Source organism: Lytechinus variegatus, chromosome 10 (assembly GCF_018143015.1).
Source record: "Lytechinus variegatus isolate NC3 chromosome 10, Lvar_3.0, whole genome shotgun sequence".
In the NCBI taxonomy this organism is placed as follows: domain Eukaryota; kingdom Metazoa; phylum Echinodermata; class Echinoidea; order Temnopleuroida; family Toxopneustidae; genus Lytechinus; species Lytechinus variegatus.
This window is the reverse complement of record NC_054749.1, coordinates 576,244-592,458: the sequence shown is the minus strand read 5'-3', so window position 1 is coordinate 592,458 and position 16,215 is coordinate 576,244. Positions and strand designations below refer to the sequence as shown.

At 35.1% G+C, this 16,215-nt stretch overlaps 1 protein-coding gene across 1 annotated transcript in view; it reads left to right on the top strand.

Moving 5' to 3' along the window:
* LOC121422510 (sorting nexin-14-like) overlaps nucleotides 1-16,215 on the top strand; it is a 50,005-nt gene that overhangs the window by 287 nt on the left and 33,503 nt on the right. Inside the window, exons 2-8 of the mRNA XM_041617631.1 lie at nucleotides 7,992-8,195; nucleotides 8,880-8,958; nucleotides 9,966-10,009; nucleotides 11,801-11,891; nucleotides 12,747-12,831; nucleotides 14,586-14,742; nucleotides 15,235-15,310. Of these exons, the coding sequence (XP_041473565.1) occupies nucleotides 7,992-8,195; nucleotides 8,880-8,958; nucleotides 9,966-10,009; nucleotides 11,801-11,891; nucleotides 12,747-12,831; nucleotides 14,586-14,742; nucleotides 15,235-15,310 (736 nt within the window). The remainder of the gene's footprint in view (nucleotides 1-7,991; nucleotides 8,196-8,879; nucleotides 8,959-9,965; nucleotides 10,010-11,800; nucleotides 11,892-12,746; nucleotides 12,832-14,585; nucleotides 14,743-15,234; nucleotides 15,311-16,215) is intronic.

The following is a 16,215-nucleotide window of genomic DNA, read 5'->3' as shown; positions in this document are numbered from 1 at the left end:
GACCAAAAGCTTCAGTCTTTGTATTTTGGTTGTTCCGCTGAACTGCGTTGGCTCACTCACCAATGGGGATTGTAGTAAAATGTCAGAAATTGTTGAATAAATCCCCAGAAATGACGGTTATTCCTGTCTATGCCCTGGCCTGGCTGGTCCTACGTCCTTACCTGTTTGCGGGCTAGTTGCCCTGAGCTGATCTGGGCTGGTATTCTGAAACTTGTCTTAAATTTTTTTGTAACTTTGTAACTTAGCAAGATAACAGCTCACTAAAATTTCTCAAAATTGTCTTATTTCTTTAAGGATGTCTCTTATTTTATCTCTGAGTCTGACACGCCCAATAATAATAATATATTTTATCAAATATCAATCAACCAATCTTCTACCGACTGTTAAACTTGATTTCCTCCAGTCCTGGAGAAATGTGAGATCCAGTGGATACGCAGAAAAAATGAACATGTATGATGGTGGGCCCCAAGTCTGCGCACTTAACAATTTGAGTTAAGATTTAACATGAATTTCTTCTTATTTCACAAAGTCTTTTCAGTTAATAATGTTCCTTGTGTTAGGATGGGGGGGGGTCGGATGTCTGGACAGTTTATCTTTTTGAAGCCTTCTTTTTTGTCTTTGGATTACACTAAAAATAAGAATTCATTCCTTGTAATCATCTTCTATTTTGTGCTTTATAATATTTCCTAACATTTTGTACTAAAATTTACGAAACTTTGCTTGTAATATTTTCCAAATGACTTTCTAAAATTGATCGTCCAGACACACAACTTGTCCAGACACATAACAACTGGGTATATTTTGAGTAAGTGTACCAAATTTCTCATTAAAAAATTGTAAGAAAATATAGGATTTTCTTGAAAAACCCTGGACTGTCATTTTCAGATTGAAAAAAAAAATGGTACTCCATGTCTGCGCACTCATTCACTTTGCACACAATTCAGGGATTTTGTGTGCAAAAGACTGAATTTTGAGGCCGTCACACAAAATGCCCTAAATAATAAATTCATTGTTTTCCCATCATTTTAGCTCATCCGGCCCGAAGGGCAGGATGAGCTTATGCCGTGGCGTGTCGTCTGTCGTCCGTCCACAATTTCAAAATGCTACTACTTCGCCATTTCAAGTCCGATTTCAATTCTGTTTGCTTTATATGATAGCACTAGGTGGGGCATTCAAAACTTCTACACAGAATTTTGAAATTCATTAAATATGCTAATTTATGTGCATTTTAAAAATTCACATAAAATGCTTCTTCTTTATTTGTTGACCGATTTTGAATTTTTTGCTTCCATCTGGTAGAGCTTCATGAGGTTCACCAATCTTGGACACAGAATTTTGAAATTTTGACCAGAACAATTTTTATGCTAATTTATTCGAAATTAATTTATTCATATTTTTAAAATTTCACATAAAATGCTTTTTCTCCTTCAATTGTTGACCGATTTTTACTTTTTTTCTTCTACCATCTTGTAGAACTTAATGAGGTTCACCAAACTTCTACACAGAATTTTGAAAATTTTCAGTAGAAAATTATTTATGCTAATTTATGCGAAATGTATTCATAAATCACAGAAAATTCCTCTTTATTTGTTGACAGATTTTGATTTTTTTCTTCCATCTGGTTGAGCTGCATGAGGTTCACCAAACTTGTACACAAAATTTTGAAATTTCGTCTGGAAAATTATTTATTCTAATTTATGAAAAATTTATTCATAAATCATAAAAAATGTTTTTTCTTCATTTGTTGATCAATTTCAGTTTAGTTTGCTTTATATGATAGCTCGAGGTGGTGATACAAAATTTAAACATAGAATTTTGAAACTCATTGAATCTGCTATTTATTCATATATTTTCAAAACTCACAATAATTGCTTACTTATTTGTTGATTGATTTTGGTTATTTTTGTTCCATCTGAGAGCTACATTAGGTTCACCAAGGTTCTACACAGAGTTAAGAAACTTTGACTAGATAATAATTAATACTTAATTCATATGAAATTTATTCTTAGATCACAAAAAATGCTTCTATGTCATTTCTTCATCAATTTCAATTCCATATCCTCAATTCATGTCACCAATATAATTCACTACAGTGTCAACTGGGCTGAAATTAAAATTGTGTTAAATTGTGTTGCGAGATGCCGGATGAGCTCCACCTAATTGATGTGCTAGTTTCATGAAGACCTGTCTATGTATTGCATGTGTAAAGTTTGTGCTCGTTGCGTATCTTCTTTTACGAGAATCGCGCAGATACACATTGGCGCAGACTTGGGGGAACTTGCCATACTAAGTTTTTAGGGTCTAAATAGATCTACTGCCAACCAATTATATAGAATCATCTCTTCTGAAAAGTAATTAAGTGCCTTGTTGATATGAGGCATTATTTCCTAAAGATACATAAGGATGTTCTCAGTCATACTCGTAAAGTTGGACATATTTTCTCTGGAAAGATTCATCATTTACCTTTGACTAGATCTACTTTACCTTTACTACTAGTTTACCCGAGATTCTGGAAGAGAGCTGTGGATCCCAGCAGTCAGGCTTCCAGTTCTGCGCCATTTTCATCCGTCTCAATCTCCAATATTAGTTTTTAATTGCTGAAAATTCTACCAATCCATCTAATGTCTTAGAAATGTGTCCTTTTGTAAAATATGATGTTCTTGTGGGGTGCAGCAAGAAATTATTAATGCAGACAGACAAATATTGCATGCAACATTAAAGGGATGGTCTGGGCTAAAAAATTCACAGAGCAAAATGCTGAAAATCTCATCAAAATCGGATAACAAATAACAAAGTTATTTAATTTTAAAGTTTATCAATGAGTCATTCCATCTGGATTCACCCAGTGGTTGCACCCGACCGTCTCAGAATTCGTTGTAATTTGGTTCACATAAAATTCCCCATGGCCCAAGGACAAAAAAAAAATAAAACCCAATCGGTCCATCGGTTCTCATGCTATGGCCCGCCCTTTTCTCCTTGTTTTGACAAAAATAGGCATGACCTTCAAATTTCAATGGCCATTGCGTCGAAATGTGTTGACTAATTTTCACAAAACTGGTACAGTACCATTCAAAAGGAAATTCAGAGAGGAATCCAAAACATGCATCAAATAATGTATTTGAACGATTTATAAGGTCATGACCTTTGACCTTAAGTTTGACCAATGATCTGATCTGAAATTTCACCCTACACTCACATACTGATATTCATGGTAGTAAAATGTTTACCAGTCTCATGATTTATGATTTCTTCCAATCTTAAGTTACAGTATGCAAACACGTGAAAAGAAATTAAGCTTATCAGTTGAAAAATGAAACAGTATTTAAATATTTATGCTTAGGCATTTTGATATTGGACAATACAAACTGCTGGGAACTGCAATATCCTGCTTTCTAGTCAGCTGTACTCCCCAAAGTGAAAACACCCTTGAGATCCTTGAAGCATCAGCATTGGATACATTCTTTATAATGATGATGCTAGAGATGGATGATCAATGGGACAGATAATATTGTACCTAGCTGCCCAGCAGATATCCTTTTCACTGCATCCCCATTGAAAAAAAGACAGTATCTACATTTTGTCCAAGTTGAGATATTAAACATCTTGTGTTTTTCCAAAGCCGCTCAAAACTATCTTATTTCTTAGTATTCTTTTATCATCAAATTGTTGAGTATATACCTATTTAAGGCTCCCAAAACAAATATATATACATTTTTTAGATATTGAAGATGTGTACCATAGATAGGCCTTCTCTGGGAAAGTCAAAGCGAATGCTCTGTTTCTCCATGGAAAAACGCAGTAGAGTACATGTATCTACAGATGGACTAGAATTCCATTCAGTTTTATTATCACTTGCTTCATTTCTATGAAATAATGTGTCGTTGTGTATTTTAAGGGGAAAATAATACCTTACATACAATGTACACAGAGGGAGTCCTGATAAAAATTAGTTTAATTAACATGTTCGTCATCTGTGGGTACTGCATTTTTCATGGGAAACTGAGTATTTGCTTAAAATCTACATTTACACCAATATCTCAAAACATGACAAAATTTGTATGTGGGTCATTCCATGCCAATTCACCCAATGAATGTGCAATTTTGCACCCGACCGTCTCAGAATTTGTTGTAATTTGGTATACATAAAATTCACCATGGCCCAAGCACAAAACAAAAAAAATTAGTCCAATCGGTCAGTCGGTTCTCGCACTACGGCCCGTCCTTTTCTCCTTGTTTTGACAAAAATGGGCGTGACCTTCAAATTTCAATAGCCACTGCGTTGTTACGTGTTGACCAATTTTCATGAAACTGGTACCATTTGATAGGAAATTCAGAGAGGAATCCAAAACATGCATCGAATAATGTATTGGAGCAATTTATAAGGTTTTGACCTTGAGTTTGACCCCCGGACAAATAATTTTTTAACTTGAGTTTCGTGTATGTTAATTATTGGTATGATATTGACAAAATATGTTAAAATCAATGATGATATTTTATTTCTTCACCTTTAAAAACTCTTCCAAAGATACCATGAAATTTCACTCTAGTCCCACACACTAATATTCATGTTAGTAAAGTGTTCACCAGTTACATTTCTTCCAATCTTAAGTTACAGCATGCAAACACATGAAAAGAAATTAAGCTTAATCATTTTACAAATAAAAGATTAAACCTTTATGCTCATGAATAGGTATCTGTTTAGGCATTTTATGATTCAGCAATATATATCATATACATATATATACATTTATATATTTTGATGATAAAAGTGAAGACTTTGCTACCATGAATTTATATGATATATATTGCCGAACATCAAAATGAATATATATTGATGAACATCAAAATGCCTAAACAGATACCTATTCATGAGCATAAAGGTTTAATCTTTTATTTGTAAAATGATTAAGCTTAATTTCTTTTCATGTGTTTGCATGCTGTAACTTAAGATTGGAAGAAATGTAACTGGTGAACACTTTACTAACATGAATATTAGTGTGTGGGACTAGAGTGAAATTTCATGGTATCTTTGGAAGAGTTTTTAAAGGTGAAGAAATAAAATATCATCATTGATTTTAACATATTTTGTCAATATCATACCAATGATTAACATACACGAAAATCAAGTAAAAAAATTATTTTTCCGGGGGGTCAAATTCAAGGTCAAAGTTAAGGTCAAAGGTCATGATCTTATAAATTGCTCCAATACATTATTCGATGCATGTTTTGGATTCCTCTCTGAATTTCCTATCAAATGGTACCAGTTTCATGAAAATTGGTCAACACGTAACGACGCAGTGGCCATTGAAAGTTGAAGGTCACGCCCATTTTTGTCAAAACAAGAAGAAAAGGGCGGGCCGTAGCGAGAGAACCGACGGACCGATTGGACTATTTTTTTTTGTTTTGTGCTTGGGCCATGGTGAATTTTATGTATACCAAATTACAACAAATTCTGAGACGGTCGGGTGCAACCACTGGGTGAATCCAGATGGAATGACCCATGTGGGGTTTTGGCCTGAAATAGGCATTCTACAATTTGATGATAAAGGAATACTTGAGAAACAAAATAGCATGGAGCGACTTAGCTATTTTGATGCCTAAGAAGACGGGGGGGGGGCTGATTCAGCCCCCCTTATGATCTCGGCCGTCGATCGCGCGATCGCGACGAAACTTGGCACGCACGTTACCCATGGCATAATCTACAAAACTAGAGGATCAAATTCTGCAAAATATCTCATTGCTATTTAATTATGCTAATTTATGTGTAAAATAGCATGGAGCGACTTATAATAAAAGTTCATGCTTAATATCTTATCTTGCGCAAAATGTAGATACTGCGTTTTGCCAATTGCTTTATAAAAGTTGCTTTTCAGAAAGCAATTAGGAAAAGTGGATGTGTCATGTGAAAAAAAGTGGCTTACTGACTACTTTTCTGAAAAAAAATGAAGAAAAAAGGTCAGACACTACGTTTTTCCATTTGGGTGCAGTGTAAAGATGGATAAATATACCTGCTAGATAGTTAAAAACAATATCTCTCCAATCGATCATCCAAAACATCATCATCAAGAATGTATGATGCTTCAAGGATCTGGAGGATGTATCCACTTTTACTAGAGAGCAGGATATTGCAGTTTTCTAATAATGAGTTATTATACAGTGCGTCCCAGAAAAAACGAAACCAAGATTATGCGAGGGGGGGCCACTTACATTGACGAGTGGATACCTTGCGCGACCAAAAAAACACGTAAAAAGGATGTCCTTTTCACGATAGGGCACGTTACGTACGTAACGTGAAAAGGGTGTCAAAAACACAAAAATAATGAAAAAAGGGTATCTATTTCGCTAGGAAAATTACGTGTTTAGGATCGAATTTGCGGGGATGATAAAACAAAATTAAAGTGTTTTATAAAGGATGTCCTTTTTGCCCCAACACTACGTGTTTAGAGTCAGTATTTGCGCTAGGTGTAGAAGGTGGGATTGTACTAAACCAAATAAGGTAAAGCCGACAACCAAAGGACCCGTAACAATAAAACATTCCTGTACTTGTTTAGGGGTTCATTTCAGGGAATATTTGCCAAGAGTATCGATTTGTTTCCAATACTTGTTAAGGGTAGGGTTTGACACGCCAATACTTGTTAAGGGGTGCATTTTCAGAATATGGAAATTACGTGTTTAGGGTGCTTTTCGAGACCCCATGGTCGCGCATGGTATCCACTCGTGAATGGAAGTGGCCCCCCCGGGGCGATGATTCATCATAACTTAATCACGAATACAATAGACAAATGACCTGCCAATGTGAAGCTTAGAATCTCCTCTTTCATCTGATATTACTTAGATTGCTCCTCATTCACGCATGAGTGAGCAAAAACAATTTGAAGAAAGGATACCAAAAACTCATTTGGCAGGGGGATATCTGAATTTCAAAAAGAAAATCACATGCCTAATAAGTTCAATATCTGCTCTCTTATTTGATACCTTAATCACAAATAAGGATCCTCGAATACCGGGGGAAGAACAGCAAAGGAGAAGAAGATGAAATAAGTTGCAGCAATAAATGATTCATGCACTTAATCAGTTGTCAATCCAATAGTCTATTTCTTGCTAGAGAATTTTTTAGTAAAATTTTAATAATTTCCTATAATAAAATACAAAAGGACAAGTGGGGATATGACACCTAATGAATAGGCCTATTCATTAAAACATTTCTAGAACTGTTTCACCGGAATAATGCAAATCTTTGAAATTCAATAACTTTGGTGTTTGTTTTCCGATTTTGATCAAACTTTCAGTATTTTGCTCTGAATTTTATTCTATTTATTGAGAATTACCCGCATGCCTTTTGGGGTTAAAATGGACATAATTGTAGAATGGGATTTGAGTTTGCAACCTTTCAATCATGAGTCCAATGCTCTAACCACTAGACCACATATTCAAAGAGCTTTGAGCTGTTGCTTTTACCAAGAAAACTACAAACAATTGATGGCAAAATCAATTGTTGTCTTTATATCTTTGCTATATATCTAAATTCTATACCACTGCTTCCTTTTCAATACATTTTTTTGATATACTATGTATGTAGAATGAAGGTAGGATTTTTACCAACTTAAGGATTACTAGGTTACGTGTAAATAAATTTGCTAATACGTTAAATCCGGTCATGCCTTATATGGACACCGTACAAACAATTTTTATACATAGCAAAAAATAGTATGAAATTGTTCGCACAGCAATAAGGTATAAATTTGTGACTATATATCATGTGAAATCCCTTAATTGTCATTTTCAGTGTTTCCTTTACATATATGATGAAATATGTCATTGCAGCACAATATGCTCTATGAATTCATATTATCATTTCATTTAAAAAATAGAAGCATATATATTTTTAAAAATAAGTCTGATGATATATGTAATTGATGAATATAGAAATTTTTTTTCAATTTTTCCTTACATTTACAATGGCATTATTGTTATTATTTTTTTTACGTTAGATACCTACCAGTATTTCTGATCATCTGGTCATGTCTAGCCGGGATGGCCACTTTCCATGTCCTCTTTCAGAGAGTGACCTCGTTGCCCAATCTCTTTGGAATGTTTGAGAGAGAGAAGTTGCCCGGTGTCCGAAAGTCCACCCTGAGAGAGGCGTACCATGGACGATGTCCAGTCTGTGGCAACGATAACTGTAACAGACACAGGCAAGTACTAATATGGTTTATTTTCATTTGGTCCAATTGCCAACTCGTCTACTATCATTTGGTCTACCATTACATGTAGTTCGTCCAATGTCCACATGGTCTAATTGCCATTTTGTCCACTCACCATTTTGTCTATTAAATAACCAGTTGGTCCATTAGCCATTTAGTCCATTTGTCATTTGGTCTAATTAGACTAAGTATTAATTGGGCAAAATGATTGAAAATAAAAACGACCAGCTGGTTATGAGACAAAATGGTCATAGACCAACTGGTGATTAGAAGAAGTGATGATTGGACCAAATGGTTGTTAGACCAAATGTTGATGGGTGGAATGGCATTAGATTAAATGAATGTAGACCATGTGATGAGTGGACGAATTGGCAATATACCCAAATAGTTTACTTTAATGATAGAAGAAAAATAAATGTATATCCTGGACAGTGTGGTTGTTCATGCATTTTTCATTTATGGGCAGCATTAATTGTTAGGAACGTCCCATTTATAAGTCTAAAATGCAAAGAAAGAGCTTGTCCTCAAAAAGGCAATTCAAAAGGCTTTTAAAACAATAGTACAACGTACATGTAATGTGAAGTACAAACTTATGTATTCATGAGGTAAATATGGATACAGTAAATGTATGTTTTTTTATTTTTCTTTTTGAAAAATATTTTGTTTGTACTGCAGAGGGGAGCTGTACCATACCAATTACCAACCATGGATAGATCTGAGCATTCCAAAGAGAGTAGACAATGCCTTGTCAGAGGTAATGCCAACCTTTCATCTTATTTGATCAAATGACAGTAGTTACTGCGGGGTGTTTTAGGGCCTGTCTTACAAGGAGTTACATTCAATTTAATCGTAACTCTATGGAAATCCATCAGTGTCATAAATTTTCATACAGGAAATTTGTAAACAAAAAGAAGCACAGTGAATTTTTAAGAAAACAATGCATGAATATGCATCATAGCTTAAAAATATTTTGAACAAACATGCATATTAGATGTTGACGTTGCTGGCCGTCCATAGTTGCGATTGATGGGATCAATCGCAACTCTTTGTAAGATGGGGCCCTGGTTTATTTTTTCTGGGGTGCAGGGGGGGACGTTCACAAACATTTTTCAATGTGTGACATTAAAATCACACTTAAATCCCAGATAAATGTAGCATGTTATGCAGGGGCCAGTTGCAGAAAGAGTTGCGTTTAAACGCAAGTCAAAAAAGCAATTGCAAGTCCCAAATGTGCGCTGTTGATTGGTTGAAAATCAAGTTGCGCATTATTTTTGGAATTGTGATTGATTGCAACTCTTTTTGTTTCACAAAGATTTAAGTATGACTTCAGTCGCACTTAAGTGCTGACGTGTACAAGATATGCAATGCGCAATCTTATTGATCAATACGCAGTAGTGCGCGTTCTCTTCACGTGATCTGACAAATGCGGTCATGCCTTTTATACCACACACAAATGGACATTTAAGTGCGACTCTAAGTCCAACTTAAATCTTTGTGAAACATCCCCCAGGTTTGTATTATGAATGTAATACCCAGGCCAGTTTCCACTTATACGATTTGCGCCACGATTGAAATCGCGATCTTAATCGTGAACTAATTGTATCAGATCAGTCGTGGCAGTCATACTGATCGCAGAAAAAATATGAATGGTTCAAAGAAACTCTCGATCAGTTACGGAAGGTCGATCGTGGCGTTCATAACGGATATATATTCAATGTATATTCTATGGTATAATTTTATCCATTTTGATTTTTTTTACAGTTCTTTGAGTTGGTTTTCAAAGATTATGTATACTCTTGGTACAGGTGAGTGAGGTTTATTCATCTCTGCTTGATTCTCCCACAAAATTGTTCCATTAGGCTTCATGATAGTCTTTTGAAAATTGAAATGTCTTTTTTTCTAGCAAGAGTTTCTGCACAGTGCAGTAATTAAGTCAAAATACAAATTCATTTAATTGATTAAAACCTACCAAATAATTGATCAAGTTACAAATGTGAAATATGAGATGATGATAACGATAGATGATAGAATTAGACATAATTAAATAAATACAAAATAAAGAGAATGCAAGGGCAAGTCATCACAAGCAAAATACTAAAGAATAGTGAAATATAAGATGTGTTCAGCCATTCTCTCATGAAATCAAATATATTGAGGCTATCCTCATTATCATATACCATGTCTGTTTTTTAAAAATTTGTTTAGATACTGTTTGTTATCGGTTGTACTCGATATCACTTCAAAGTTTTTGTCTCACCTGCATAGCAGAGTGAGACTATAGGCGCCGCTTTTCCGACGGTGGCGGCGGCGTCAACATCAAATCTTAATCTGAGGTTAAGTTTTTGAAATGACATCATAACTTAATAAGGATATGGGCCTAGTTCATGAAACTTCTCCATAAGGTCAATCAAGTATTACTGAAGATCCTATTAGAGTTTCATGTCACATGATCAAGGTCAAAGGTCATTTAGGGTCAATGAACTTAGACCATGTTGGGGGAATCAACATCAAAATCTTAACCTGAGGTTAAGTTTTTGAAATGTCATGATGGACCTAGTTCATTAAACTGGGACATAAGGTTAATCAAGTATCACCAAACATCCTGCATGAATTTCATGTCACATGACCAAGGTCAAAGGTCATTTAGGGTCAATGAACTTTGGCCGATTTTGGGGTATCTGTTGAATTACAATCAAAACTTTAAAAGTTTTTGGATCTGATTCATGAAACTTGGATATAATAGTAATCAAGTATCACTGAACATCCTGTGCAAGTTTCAGGTCACATGATCAAGGTCAAAGGTCATTTAGGATCAATGAACTTTGGCCGAATTGGGGGTATTTGTTGAATTACCATCATAACTTTGAAAGTATGTTGGTCTAGTTCATAAAACTTGGACATAAGAGTAGTCAAGTATCACTGAACATCCTGTACACATCTTAGGTCACATGACCAGGGTCAATGAACTTTGGCCATAATGGGGGTATCTGTTGAATTACCATCATAACTTTGCAAGTTTATTGATCTGACTTTTGAAACTTGGACATAAGTGTAATCAAGTATCACTGAATATCCTGTGCAAGTTTCAGGTCACATGATCAAGGTCATGTGAGATCAATGAACTTTGGCCGCATTGGGGGTATTTGTTGAATTACCATCCTATCTCTGTAAGTGTATTGGTCTAATTCATAGAACGTCGAAATAAGAGTAACCAAGTATCACTGAACATCTTGTGTGAGTTATAGTAGTTTTCAAAGTCAGCACTGCTGCTATGTTGAATCTTGTGATGCAGGTGAGATGGCCAGAGGCATTCCACTTGTTTATTTTAACTTTCAAATAATATTCTATCCTGTTTAGCATTCAAATGCGCAGCAGAATTCTTGTGGGGACTGTCAGTACATACATGTACTTCATGTCTGATGAGATTGAAATTGAAATAAAATGGCATGACTCCTTATATTGGGATTTCTATTCATGCTAACGCAAGATACTGATATTGTTTTACAATGAGTCTGTCAGCAAAGATGAAGAGTATGAAATCCTCCTTACAAACTGTTTTTTTAGTGCTCATTCAAGGTATTGATGTTCTTTAACAGTGAGTCCGTCAGCAAAGATGAGGAGTTTGTGAGGGAGCTTAGGACATCTCTTAGATACGCCATATCGGTAATACTCCGAAGACTAAAACAGGTATGTAGAATTAAGTTTTATACTTAAGTTGAGGTGTTAACATCTGTGAAGCAGGGTTGTGCACTTCACGGACAGTTTCACATGTTGCTTTGTACTTGTCCAGGCCGAGGACACCTAGTCCTTGGCCTCGGATGTCTAGTCCCTAGGCTAGGCCTTTGCTTTAAAGACTTTGGCCTTTGGCAGTCAGGACTTGGCCTTGTCCTTAGAGTTCTGAAGTTCTTGGCCTTGGGAAGGCAATACTTGGCATTGTCCTTGGTGTCAGACAGTGTGACCTAGACCTTAGCATCAGACGGTGTGACCTTGGTCTTGTCCTCAAAGTTCTGAAGTCCTTGCCTTGGCTTGAGGCAGTCAGGACGTAGCCTTGTCCTTGGTGTCAGACATTGTAGTCTAGGCCTCGGATTTGTCCTCATAGTTCTTAATTGGCCTTGGGAAGTCGGGACTTGTTCTTGTCCTAAGCCTTTGCCTCAGAGTTCAAGTGTATGGCCTGGGTAGTCAGGGCTTAGACTTGGCCTTGCCTCAGACAGTGTAGTACTAGGCCTAGCCCTTTGCTTTAGAATTCTGAAGTCTTTAGCCTAGGCCTTGGGCTGTGAGTACTTGTTCTTGGCCTCAGACAGTGTGGCCCTTGTTCAAGAGATCTGCACAGCAGAAAATATGTATGGTTTTTGTATATAATGTATGAAGAGTTCTCAACAAAAATATGCCATTTAATTTGAACATTGTCAGTTTGAATATGTTTTAATCAAATCTCTATCCTCTATCTTTATGAAAATTTAAATAAATTATATGATTTTCATTTTTTATTTCATTTTAAAGATTGGTAAGAATGATTGAAATTGTCTAATCTTACCTCTTTAGATTGACCTCCCTACACTTATCCTCCACAAACTGGTCAAAGCGGAATTAAGCCATCTTGATGTTTACCTTAGAGCAAAGAAAAAAGGTAAGTCCAGTGACTTATGATCTTTGCTATAAAGTACTGACAAATAGTTGCTTTACCATTGATATCAATATTACCTCCTCAACATCATCTAACAGCCAATGATAATCAGAGTTGTTATGGAAGTTTCTGATCATGGTCAAATTTATGTCAATGATTGGTTGTAGTATGCAAAAGTAGTACCACTAGCAGTAGTAGCGTGAAAGTAGTAGTAGTAGTGGTGTAGTGGTTATAGTGTCGGTGGTGGTGGTGGTAGTAGTAGTGGTAGTGGTGGTAGTAGTAGCGGTAGTAATGCTTAATACATTAGTTATAATCACACAATGTTTTTATTAAGAGAAGAAATGGGACTTATTATTGTAATTATTATGACTAGTAGTAGCAATAGTTGTTGTAATTTGAGAAGCAGTAGTAGTTATAGTAGTAAGAGAAGCAGTGTATCAGTTGTAGTAGTAGAAGTAGTAGTGTAGTAGTAGTAGTACAAGTAGTAGTAGTGTAGTAGTAGTAGTAGTGTAGTAGTTGTAGTAGAAGAAGTAGTAGTAGTAGTAGTAGTAGTAGTAGTAGTTAGTAAGTAGTAGTAGTAGTAGTAGTAGTAGTAGCAGTAGTAGTACTAGTAGTAGTACTAGAAGTAGTAGTAGTAGTAGTTAGTAGTAGTACTAGTAGTAGTAGTAGTAGTACTAGTAGTAGTACTAATAGTAATAGTAGAAGTAGTAGTAGTAGTAGTAGTAGTAGTAGTAGTACTAGTAGTAGTAGTAGTAGTAGTAGTAGTAGTAGTAGTAGTAGTAGTAGTAGTAGTAGTAGTAGAGTAGTGTAGTAGTATAATAGTAGTAGTAGTAGTAGTACTAGTAGTAGTAGTAATAGTAACAGATGTTTGTCCGGTTCCATGTCATTTGCCAGGGCGAAAATTCGCACCTTAAGCCAAACATAAAACCTAACCTCCAAAACTAAATAAACCCTATTCCTAATCTTTACATTATTCTGAAACAAAAACTCTATGCAATTACAAACATATCTCTATCCCAATGCCCTCTGAGATATTAAAGGGATGCTCCAGGCTGAGAATATTTATATCTAAATAAATAGAGTAAAATTCAAAGAGTGAAATGCTGAAAATTTCATCAAAGTTTGATAACAAATAGCGAAGTTATTGGATTATAAAATTTAGCAATATATTGTGAAAACAGTTATATGCACATCGTCATGAATATTCATTAGATGGGCTGATGATGTCACATCCCCACTTATTTTATGAAATCATAATTGTTTCATTTTTTCCTGCATGTGTGAATGATATGAGTCCCTTGTCGTGAAATGAGTTGCAGCAATGAATATCTAATGCACTTGTAATCGGTTGTTATTACAATATATTTGGTTCTTGAAGGAAAAAATTGTAATAAACCTGATTTCATGTAATAAAATACAAAAGAACAAGTGGGAATATGACATCATCATTTTGTTCATTGAATGTTCATGAAGACATTCCTAGAACTGTTTCTCCGGAATAATGCAAATCTTTAAAATACCATAACTTTGTTATTTCTTGTCCAGTTTTGATCAAATCTTCAGTGTTTTGTTTGTCTAATTTTTCAGAATCTGTTCAAAACATATTATTTTCAGCCTGGAGTACCTCTTTAAGATGGGAGCAAATGTCGCAGGAGCATACATGTATTCTGTGTCACCGTTTGTTGTCGCCCTCTGCTGTGTTAATCTGACCAATGCTTTATTCTACATAATATTCACACTTTTTTTTTTTATTTCAGCCCGATGGGGAGAAGACATTCAGGATTTGACGATTAAGATGTATGGTGATCATCTTCATGTTGCCATTAGGAACAGGCATACTGAGCTGGAGTACGTGAGGAACCTTTGTGAACTTCTCTTTCCATTCATCGTCTCGAATGAGCACCAACAGAGCAAGTAAGGAATACAAAGTAACAATTTTTTTATTAGTAGTATTTGTATAGTACTACATTCTTGAAAATATATTTTTGTAATGTATACAGAAGATTTGCTTTATTTATGCATTTATTTTTTTGTAAAGATTTTTACATTTCCGCACATAATGTCATATGGCAAAAAGATCTTAAACTAAATGATGCTATTATTATCATTATTATTACTGTGGATGAAATACCACTATCATGATTATTATAATTATAAATTTGAGAGATTAACCCTGAAACAGTCATGGGGAGGGGGTTGAATTCCCCCCCCCCCCCTTGACATGTTTTTGCCACCGTTTTGCCATGCGAAATATTTCAACTGCACGGCTCACTGACTTTTTACATTAAGTCTTGCAAATCTTTCGAGTTCAAAGACGCAAGGTAATGTCAGAAATGTTTGTATTTGTTATGGTTAAAGTATGCGACAGTTTTGAAATAAAAATTTATTTGTTGTTCGTTATTGTAGATGTACAATATCGTTCCTGAGGGAGCTACTATCCAGGTCTCTCATCATGCCTGCTATGGACGTTATTGCAAACCCAGTGAGTGATATAATTATTCTGCAGTTTAAATGTATATTTAGTTTACATTGAATAGCCATAATACATAGGCAAACTTTTGTGTTCCTTATGTTGTCTGTACTTCTTTCTATATTGTGTAGAGAGTGTGGAAGTGGTATCACAGACAAGGTATCATTCATTGATCCTTGTTTTTTTTTTTTGTCTATATAAAGAAGCACTGTTATTCTAGATGTATGTATGACTTAAGGAGAGTTGCACTTAAATTTCAGTTGTGAACGGTATAAATGCATCACTTTGTTGGTGAGGTCATTGCCGCACTGCCACCTATCCACCAATCAGATTATGTTTTTAATATGTGTGCATCAGCATTTAAAGGGGAAGCTCACCGTGACATAAAGTTTATTGTAAAACTAAAAGAATAAAAAAGAGTTATTAGAATTTCAATTATTTGATTTGTGACGTCATATGCACGCAGCTTTACTACATATCATATGGTAAAGAAATCAATGAAATATCATTCATTCAGAAAATTGAAAAAAAAAATTATTGTCCCTTCAGTTTAACAATGGACCAATCATTTTGCAACTGTTCCTGAAAAGAAAGCAAAAATAAGTCATCACAAACCATTAAAAAAAAAAATGATTTTTTTTACATTACATAACATATGGGACTGCTGCTTGTTTATGACATCACAAATCCAAAACTTAAAACTTTCTTAAACTCTAATGGATTTTCCTCAAACTTTCACCAATATTTTTCATTATTTTTTCTGTTTTTTTACAACAATTTTTACTTTAAGGTGGACTTTCCCTTTAAACATGATTCTAAGTCACACTTCGCTTTTTGTGAAACACCCCCCCCCCTGGTTGGTCTCTTGCTGTTGCAATGGTACAGAGAAAGACAACCAATGCTGAAATTCTCCAGGA